The following is a 10320-nucleotide window of genomic DNA, read 5'->3' as shown; positions in this document are numbered from 1 at the left end:
TAGAAAACAAGTAAGGTCACAATCTTGCACTCGCCAAGAGTACCATTACACTTCAACTTGTCAAAGGAAGCGTTCACAAATCAACAATATAATGTTTACATTATTCATATGAATTGCATAAATTTTATTCATCCTTAGGACTATAAGCCAAAGTCAGAGCTAAGAAATTGAACACAGAACTTTGATATAAGCCAATGGCACTACCACTTGACTAAACTAAGATCGTCGAAATGAATGAATTAGTAACATAATCGAAATTCTCCCAAGAAGCTTAGAACAATAACATAGCCTCTAGTCCCCAACAGGTTGGAATTACCATAGATGCTTCAATAATACTGATTTTGGTGCTACATTCAGTTGCTATCTGTCAGGAAAAGAGTAGCTTTCATTGCACCATAGATTACAACACAATCAAAATCTTCGTAACCTCTGATAGTTGTCCAGAGATAAACTAATAAGGTTCAGTTTCTTACTTGAAACATAGAATTTATTGATAATCCAACTGGTACAAAAAAGAAGCACAATAAACAGAAAATCCCTAAGTCTCACATGACTTACAAAGATGAATCATCATCCTTATTCCATTAACTCATGTTCAAGTCTCTTCATCTCTCAGCACCGAAGAGAGGTGACACCACTGAGGAGAATAACATGTTGCCCCCCCCCCCACTCGTCACTCTCTCTTTGTATCTCCTTGTGGTCAGGTTAACCACCATGTAATCCTTCTCTAACTCCTCTTAATACAAAGAAGCATCGCTGCTGCATTCATAAAAAAAAAGCTTTGTCATTTCTCACTGAGCACTACAATTTGGCTTCATTTCAAATTTTGAATCACTCATTGGTCAAGGATTATCCTTGGAGTCTTGGCTTCAGTCCTCTTAAATGCACCCTCCATCTCACATTGTATCTCCTTGGTGATAACTTCACCTTCTTTGTCCTCCAATCTCAAATATACCTCTTTCAAACTTGAAAGGTTTTCTGCGCCAAAGAGGCCCTCCAGCATGTTGAATCGCAGCTCTAGCCTTTCCAGTTTTGGCATGGCATTTTCTGAAAAGCTCAGTAATGGCAACATGGGAGCAAAGAACCGGAGAAGCTTAAGCTTCTGAAAACCACCATCTGGAACCATGATCTCCCCATCGGACTCCAATTTGTTTCGTGCAAGAATGTTTACTATTTCCGGATCCTGCTTTTCTGCACTAAATGGGAATGAAAACGTGAGAGAAAACAATGCCTTCATCTTGCTAATCTGATGCAAGTTATCTTTCCGGAGAGCTGTCACCGAAAGTGTTAACTTGTTGAGCGCACCGAGGTTTTCAATCCAACTGGGGAGCTTAACCATCTTGCCAGATAACTCCAGGGCAACAAGGAATTTTGGTGGTGTAGATAGAGCCTCCAATTGTTCAAGAAAGTCTGTTGACTGATCGACAATTATGAGAGTCCGCAGGGAGTAGCCACCAAGGTACTCAATAGAGGATATCAACTGTTTGAAACTTCCATCACTCCCCGTGGTCTTCAGCTTGTAGATGGCAAGCTTCCTTAGCTCGGTCAAATGATGAAGGTCTGCTGATCCTCCAACTTCAACACCTGACAATATGCGTAGAGCCTTCATTTTCTTCTTCTTATTCAACTCTTCAGGAAGCTTCAGTGCTGTGTGTGTTTTTTTATTCCCACCAAGTATGTTAACAAGATGTCCAAGTTGGCACACAGTTTTGGGCATCCTTACAATATCTGTCTCCCTTATGTCCAGAGTCTCTAGATTCACAAGATTTCCAACTTCTTTTGGAAGACATTGGATCTCAGTTCCTCGAAGGCTGAGGTACTTTAGAAGAAGCATTTCGCATATCTCCTTCATATGGTGATGTTTGAAACCCTTGCATTCTTGAAGATCCAGGACTTGTACAATTCCGAACTTGAATGAATGTGAAGGCAGCTGGTTGTTCAAGCACCCAAACATGGTTAGCGACCGGACATGAGATAAGTTCATCTTCTCAGTATCCTTCTCATGTTTGGAATCACTTCCTTGGAGGGATAAACGACGGACTTTGCTGCTAGGAGGTGGCATGAGCCAATTACCACCAACCACAGTGATGAAATTCTCTTCGCTTGCCTTTGCAACCACATGCTCAAGAACCATGTCATGAACTATAAATTTCTTCACCTTCCCGTTGCTGCTATGCTCAACCGGTCGGATGATCTTCCTCGTTATGAGATGATTGAAATATATCTCTGCAACATCCTCCACACTCAATCCCTGCTTCTCGCAGACGAACCCTTCGGCTATCCATCGCCTTGTTAGTCGTTTCTTGCTGATTCTGTGGCCCTTCAGAAATATGCTCAAATACAGGGAGCAAGTCCTTATTTCAGCAGGCATGTCATTGTAGCAATGGCTCACAATCCTACCCACTTGCTCTTGGGTAAGCTCTTTCTCAACATCTTCCTCTTGATCCTTCCTTGACTCTGGAAACAGAGATTTGCAAAGTTCCAACCATGCTTCCAGTGTTTTGCTTGGGTTGCAGGCCACATGACCGGCCATGATAACTATGGCCAACGGCAGCCCCCCACACATCTTCCGGACTTCATCCAGGAATGGTACATCTTTGCTACCTTGAGATACAAAAACAACTTTATTAGATAACTCTGCTAAGGTGTCAACACATTATGATAAAGAGATGCCATGCGCACAGAAGAAATTTTATGAATAAGATCACCTTCTTTCGTAGGTATTGTAGTTGTACGATCAGCTTGGACCAGTGTAGTAACATCCTTGCTTCCTTGGGATTCTGACAAGGCTTGCTCAAATAATATCTTTGATTGCGTATAATCAAGACCTTTAACATTACGAATGTCAATTTCTTCTGCTCTTCGTGTTGTTGCAACAGCATGAAACCGTGTTGTAACTATTATTCTACTGTTTTGACTTTCAGGAAGTTCATTTATAATATTCTCCAACATCGTCGCGGACCAAACGTCATCAATTAAGAGCAAGAAACTGCAAATAAAAGATATTAAATTGGTAGCGAGAAGTGAGTGAACAACAGTAACTTATTTTCTTATTTCAAATAAGTTTATTGCATAATTTCATTATGCAATGCCAATAGTCCTTGGAATTGTGGTTCTGAACTGTAAGTATGTGGAAGAATCAATGCGTGTATCCAGTAAATTTAACAAAGAACATCAGTAACTAAGTATACCCACTATCTCTTTATTTGCTTTCCCGCAGCGCGCCATTAAAAATCACAAAGACTAATATAATATTTTGCATATATTTGCAAAAAAAGGGAAATTAGGTCTAAGGATATGTTTAGACTCGCTTTTCAGTAAAGAAGTCGTTGTAGGTTGTCGCAAAATATATATTTTGTTGACATTTACCATGCACTTTGAGGGCTTATATTGTAGTTGCATGTGCAAGTGCAACTACATGAATTTTACACCCTTCTTTCTACTAATACATTCACATTTAGTTACCTAATTGACTGAAACTACTCCATAATTCTAACACATATTGTGAACTACCTGATCTTCACTTGTGATGATTATCTCTAAGATTGACATTATTAATGTCTAGCAAGTGTTAACTCTTTGTTAAAAGTTTAAACTAATTTTTCAAAATAGTCAATGCTTAAAAAGGTAAAACATAACACAGTCCTAATTCCTTTTGTGGTACCCAAATCTAGATCATACTTCAACATTTCGAATCATTTCAAGTTACCTCTTGCCCTTGAAGTACTTCTCGAGGTCTTTTAGCTTCGTCCTGTCACGTGTTTTCTCTGAGGCGCCAGCGTTGCAGCACTTGGCCATGACAGTTGACGCGCCTTGCCTGAAGCGTGCGAGGAGCTTCTTCTTCGAACTGCCTTGCTGATCATGATTGTCGATCTGTGGATTTAGCTGACTCTTGATGCTGCTGAGGATGGCCTCCAGGTCGGAGCTCTGAGACACCATGACCATGGCACGATGGTCGAATTTCTCTCCATAATTCATGCACAAGGCGGTGGCTATGGCGGTCTTCCCCACTCCTCCAAACCCCACAATGCAAGTCACGCGCTTGTTGAGCTCTCCCATGTGCTTCTCTACTCCCACAGGGTCCTTCATAGTCACAAGCTGAAGACTTGCGTACTGGTTGTCGGCAGCTAAAAATCCAGCAGCGGTGTTGGGAGCATCCGCACTGGCAGAGTCTTCCACGGGGTTGTTGACGCCGTACCTCAGGCGCCGCTCTCCGATCTCCTGTGCACGCACCTTGAGCATGGAGATCCTGGTTGCAACGTCGCGGCGCGGCCACCATGTGATGACCTCATGTATGCTGTTGAAGAGGACGTAGCAGCACATATCGGAGCGGAGGCCGTGGATACGGTCAGCCGAGTCGTCGATGCAGTCTTCAATGTCGTAGGTGATGTCCCGGATCTGCTTCATCCAGTCCTTCGTCCGGTGGCCATGTTTCTTGTCCACGGTGCCAAGGTCACGAAGGAAGGACTGCATCGTTGCGAGCTCGTCGTTGATGTACTGGAGGTCGCCTCTCACGCCCCTGATCAGGGTGTACTCCTTGGCGAGAAGGCCACCCAACTTGGCCAGGAGAGACTTCATCGTCGCCTCGGAAGCGCCCACCACAAGCTCCATGGCCACCTTCTTCCTCTTAGGCTTCTACTTTGCGAAGCAGATATCTGGGCAGATTTGGGCGAGAAATTACAAGGGGAGTGATTCAGTATGGACTGGCACAAGTCTGTAGTATGTGTGAGTGAGAGGGAACGGAGAGCGTGCGCCTAAGTAGTGCTTCTTGGTCTACTTCTTGAACTCCCACTAGTAGAGGTGACGGGACGAGGACGAAGAGACGGAAAAAAAATAAAAATAACAGTTTGTCTGACCTTGTGCAGGGCCACTAGTTTTTTAATACAGCACAGACGCGGACGCTGATACATACGTTGCACATGCACCTGTCGTCGTCAGTCACTTTGCCTTTTGGTCCTGCATCTGAATGCCATGCCCGCGAGCTGCTACATGATGATTGGCGATGCAATTACCGATTGCCTTTCTCGAACGCCGGAAAAAATGGACCGGCCATGTTGGTCGCCGGCCCGCCGTATGAGAGCGGCACTGGCGACTGTTGCTGAGTTCACCCTGAACCTACCTAAACTTGGAGGAACATAAGTATTTTTGTTGTTGTTGCGGGGGAACAGAAGTAAACTGACTGCGTACAAAATATAACCATGCACGCACACTGTGGCAGAGTTCGAGCATGCACAATTGCACATATCCGGACAGTAAATTAAGCGTCCAGCAGCGCTGCATACCAGTAGACGGGCATTAATTCCAGTACCTCGTTCGTTCAGCGGGAGGGAGTAAATTGCTCAAAGCCACCACATTTGCGGCTAGGATACTTCAAAACTACCGCTTTTCCTAAAAATCACAAAAAACCACCGGTTCCATGGCAAGTGAGTATTAACAAAATGCACTAATTCGGAACTCAGTCGGCTTAATAGCAAAACTGACGGGTGGGACCCACATGTCTGGGATGATGTGGCGAAAACTAGTCATAGTCAACGTTGTCTGTCTCACACTTTCTTCTTCCTCCTCAATTTTCTCTCTCTCCCTCTCCTTCTACCTCGCGTCCGCTGCCATCCCGCGACCACGCCTGCGCGCCACCGCTCCGTGCCTGCAGTGCCGCCATCCCGCGTCTGCGCCCGGCAGTGCCGCCATCCACGACCTCCGCTGCCCGCGAGAGCCCCATGTTGTTGCCTCTGCCCAAGCCCGTTGCAGCCTGCAGCGCCTCCTGCTGTCGACCATGGACGAGCTATGGCGAGGGGCGCCACACTGGTGCGGTCGCCGCCGCGAGCATGGGCACGGCTAGCGCGCTCCACCACGGCGCGCGCGGGGAGGGGGCGGCCGGCGCAGATGGCCTGAGATTCGGCCGGCGCCAGGCGGCGAATAGGCGAGGGGCACCAGGTGGCGGGGAGGCGAGGGGCGCCAGTCTGCGGGGAGACGAGGGGCGCCAGTCGGCGGGGAGACGAGGGGCGCCAGTCGGCGGGGAGGCGAGGGACGCCATGTCGGTGCAGTCGCCGCCGCGAGCACGAGCTCGGCCAGGGCTCTCCACCACGGCGCGCGCGGGGAGGGGCGACGGGCACAGATGGCCTCGGATTCAGCTGACGCCAGGCGGCGGGGAGGCAAGGGGCGCCACGCCGGTGCGATCGCCGCCACGAGCACGAGTGCCACCAGGGCTGCACCTGAGATGCACCACCACGGCCCACCGCTTCTGCTGGAGCTCCCGTCGTCGGGAACGGATCTGCGGGGTGCGCGTGTCCCAGTGGGAGAAGGCCGAGGACCGGTTGGATCTCACCATCGAGCCAACGTGCGGAGGAGGGCTCCAGCCAGATCTCGCAGTCGTCCTTCGAAGTTTGGTGAAGCACGACGGGGCCATAAGGCATGTCGGCGACCAGAGAGAGGACGACAGGGAAGGATAAGAGAATGGAGAAGAAGAAGAGGGGAAAAAGGAAGTGAGTGGATGACATGTGGGACCCATGTTCCACCTCAGCAAGGTGTACACATAGACATGCCATGTTGGACCGACAAGTGGGCCCTGCCAGTCAGTTTTTGCTGTTTGTGCGAGCTAATCTATGAATTGGTGTGATTTGTTACTCACTTGACGCAGAACTGATGGTCTTCTCTGATTTTTGGCAAAAGAGGTAGTTTTGAAATACCTTTGCCGCAAATGTGGTGGCTTTGAGCAATTTACTCGCGGCGAGGCGACCGGCATGCAGTTGGACTCGCCTTTCATTCCCATGTTCGTCGCTCGCCAGCGTCATGTTCGACAAGGGATCCGCGTCCATGCACCGGAGTGTTTCAGAAGACTGAAACCAACATCCACCTCAAATGCCACTTTTAACTCCAGTGCCAAAAGAAGGAAGTAGTAGGGTTCCTTTTTGCACTTTTGCCGTCCGAACCACTTGTCCCTGTTGTACACTCTACAGGTTTTACTGGTTATACGCGGTAAAACTTTAGCTTGGTGCACTCGACTTGGTAGTGGCCCTGCAAGGATACTGGTCACCCCGCGGTGCTTTGTCCGGATCGTCCGTTGATGGATGAGCTCATGATGTATGGCCATGGCTTCGAGGGCCTCGGTTTCTTCTACATCGAGGTGGAGGACATCCCACCCCCCTCCCCGTCGCTCCAAGTGATCGTCACCGTCGTGGGTGTGGGGTATCGCTTCTCCGGAGATGATCGAGGCTGAGCTCAACCACCTGTGCTGGCGTGTGTGGGACTAGCAGGTGACTCCAACCTCTGCCAGCTCATTCACTGTGGTCTTCCCGGACGCCATCAGTTTGGGGCTCTGCACCCGCAGCGACGACATCACCGTGGCCCTGAACAAGCTCGTGGTCAACATCTCTGAGCCAAAGGTCGACCCCAAGGCGGTCGTCCTGGATACTGCTTGGATCCTCGTCGCGGGGCTCCCTGACGTGGCCCGGTCCGAGCGGGTCATTCGCAGTATGTCCAAGATCCTCGGCAAGGTGATGGTGGTGGATGAGCTCTCTCTCCGCAAAGAGGAGGAGGTCCAGGTTAAGGTCAAATGCCTCGACTCCGACAAGCTCCCTGCCACCGTCCGAGTCTTCTTCAACAACCTGGGATTCGACCTCAAGATCTTTCCCGAGCCCCCCAACCACGTCGGACGCCCCCGTTTCTCTGATGATAGGCACTTTGGAGGAGGGGGCGCGGACCGGCATGACGACTCCCACTACCGCCGCCCGCGTCCTTTCCGCCACGAGAACCCGGACGACGACGAAGAGCGCTCAGGACGCAGCCGTTCCCCTTCGTGCGACCCCTCCGATCCTCCTCCAAGCCGTGGGGGTGCGGGCGCAGGCGTAGGCCGATCGCGTGGGCTGGCTCCCGCTGACGAGTCTGCCCCCGCACTGCTGCCGGCTACCTCCCCCACCTCCTCGACCATGATGAGCGACATCTCCAGCGTCGGCCTCCTCGTCGTCCCGGCTTTCTCGCCGCGTTCTCCCTGCCCCACCCCTGCTCCTGACTCCCCGCCTTCGGCCCTGGAGGCGCTGCCCCTGGTCCTGGCGGCTCCCCCGACGGCCGGGCTTCCCCCCGTCGAGCCCCCTCTGCCGGGCTCCCCTGGGGGTGCCTCGTTGCTGCCCGCCTCCACCCCCCTCCCCTAGGAGCCCGCCCCGTGGTGGCGCCGGAGGATGGCCTGCCTTCCCCGGACCTGCTCTCCCCCGCCCAGCCGGGGTCCGGCACCTGCTTGGAGTCCCTTGCTACTGCTTCTCCGACCAGACTTTTCTTGGGGGTCACTGCGGACATGGTCACCCCCGTCGCCTCCCACCCGCCTCGGACGGTGTCGTACGCACGCCGGACCTGAGCCTCGTCGACTCCGGTGACTGCCTCGCGCTGTAGTGCTTGTCTCGATGCGGACCGCCCGACTGGCTTCCCGACGTCGTCCATCTTCGAGCGTGCAGAGCTCCGGGCAGCGGTCGAAACCTCGAGTCAGGTGTGACCGACATCCCCTCAAGTTCTTTCAGTTGCTCGTTTTCTACTCTTGAGGCTGTTTCGCTCGGCCACCTCGCCAAGGTGGCCGCAGACTTGTCCGTCGTTTTCAGGGGGACGTAGGACCCCCCCCCTTAGAGCAGATTGCTGCCCTCCAGGCCCGGGAGATCCTTGCTGGAAAACTCACTGAGACCCGGGCTCGTCTCCTCCGCACACCGGCACCCCAGCCACCCGCAGGGGGACCGATGGTGGAAATCTGTGGTCGTACCCTCTCCCGCACTGCGACGCTCAGGGCCAGCAGCGCCTCCTCGTTCTGAGGGCAAGCAGTCCCCCTATGGGGGTTTAGATCTGGGTCCTCTTTTGGAACATCCGCGGCTTCGGCCCTGATGGCCGTCGCCGCCAGCTCATTGAGTACATGCATGACGAGCACATCGACATCATCGCCATCTAGGAAGCCATGCGCATGGAGTTTTCCCTCCCCGAGTTAGATCGTCTTAGCCACCACCTTTTCGCCTGGCACTGGCTCCCTTCCAGTGAGACCACTGGGCACTCGGGGGGCATCCTTTTAGGTGTGAAGGATGCCACCTTTGAGGTTGGCGGTATGGACCAGGGTGATTTTTTTGTTAGCATGGAGCTCTTCGAACGGGCGCTCAACTTCAAGTGGGAGGTTGTTACTGTCTATGGACCGGCGGACCACCGCCGCTCCCCGACCTTCCTCGCTGAGCTGCAATGGAAGGTCTCCGCTTCCACCCTCCCTGTGGTCATGGGAGGTGACTTCAACCTCATCCGCTTTCCGGATGAGAAGAATAACGGCCGGATTAACCGCCCTAGGATGCAGATGTTCAACGACTGCATCGCGGAACTCGGCCTCCGAGAGCTTGAGCGGACTAGTGCCAGATTTACATGGATGAACCGCCAAGCCGACCCGACGCGATTCGTCCTGGACCGCGTCCTAGTCTCCCCGGAATGGGAACTCAGGTGCCCCTTGGCTTTGCTTCGGGCGATTACCCGGATCGGGTCTGACCACGTCCCTCTCCTCCTCTCCACCGCCAACGAACGCCCTCCCATCCCACCACGTTTTTGGTTTGAGCTCTTCTGGCTCAACCAAGCGGGTTTCCACGAGGCGGTCGCGGCCAAGTGGATCACCGCGCGCTCTTCCCCCCAATGTGTCATGTTGCTACGTCTTGAGCTTGCATTGGTTTTCCTTGAACAGGAAAGGGTGATGCAGCAATAGTAGCATAAGTATTTCCCTCAGTTTTTGAGAACCAAGGTATCAATCCAGTAGGAGGCTCCTCAAAAGTCACACGCACCTACACAAACAAACAAGAACTCACAACCAACACAATAAAGGGGTTGTCAATCCCTTCACGACCACTTGCGAAAGTGAGATCTGATAGAGATAATATGATAAGATAAATATATTTTTGGTATTTTATGATATAGATTGGAAAAGTAAAGATGCAAATAAAAGTAGATAGAAAGCTTATATGATAAAAGATAGACCCGGGGACCATAGGTTTCACTAGTGGCTTCTCTCAAGATAGCATAAGTATTACGTTGGGTGAACAAATTACTGTCGAGCAATTGATAGAAAAGCGAATAATTATGAGATTATCTAGGCATGATCATGTATATAGGCATCACGTCCGTGACAAGTAGACCGACTCCTGCCTGCATCTACTACTATTACTCCACACATCGACCGTTATCCAGCATGCATCTAGAGTATTAAGTTCATAAAGAACAGAGTAACGCATTAAGAAAGATGACATGATGTAGAGGGATAAACTCATGCAATATGATATAAACCCCATCTTTTTATCCTCAATGGCAACAATACAATACGTG

The 10320-nt window shown here is 50.9% G+C and overlaps 1 protein-coding gene across 1 annotated transcript; it reads right to left on the bottom strand.

Moving 5' to 3' along the window:
* Positions 1 to 447: 447 nt before the first annotated feature.
* LOC123172215 (disease resistance protein Pik-2-like) lies at positions 448 to 4795 on the bottom strand. Its single transcript, XM_044589224.1, has 3 exons — positions 3710 to 4795; positions 2709 to 2989; positions 448 to 2604 (listed from the first exon to the last, which is right to left on the bottom strand). The coding sequence occupies exons 1-3, from the start codon at positions 4609 to 4611 to the stop codon at positions 836 to 838; spliced, it is 2952 nt and encodes a 983-aa protein (XP_044445159.1). The 5' UTR covers positions 4612 to 4795; the 3' UTR covers positions 448 to 835.
* Positions 4796 to 10320: the final 5525 nt, after the last annotated feature.

The sequence above is a fragment of the Triticum aestivum genome, unplaced genomic scaffold (genome assembly GCF_018294505.1).
Source record: "Triticum aestivum cultivar Chinese Spring unplaced genomic scaffold, IWGSC CS RefSeq v2.1 scaffold189544, whole genome shotgun sequence".
Taxonomy (NCBI): domain Eukaryota; kingdom Viridiplantae; phylum Streptophyta; class Magnoliopsida; order Poales; family Poaceae; genus Triticum; species Triticum aestivum.
The sequence above is the reverse complement of the archived record's forward strand: the minus strand, read 5'-3'. Positions and strand labels throughout refer to the sequence as shown.

What these genes read in the sequence shown, in the direction of transcription:
- LOC123172215 (XM_044589224.1), bottom strand. Translation starts at nt 4,611, where the DNA reads ATGGAGCTTGTGGTGGGCGCTTCCGAGGCGACGATGAAGTCTCTCCTG. An exon ending in AAGTACTTCAAGGGCAAGAG is followed by an intron (nt 2,990 to 3,709) that starts GTAACTTGAAAT and finishes TTTTATTTGCAG; the next exon opens with TTTCTTGCTCTTAATTGATG. An exon ending in TACAATACCTACGAAAGAAG is followed by an intron (nt 2,605 to 2,708) that starts GTGATCTTATTC and finishes TTGTATCTCAAG; the next exon opens with GTAGCAAAGATGTACCATTC.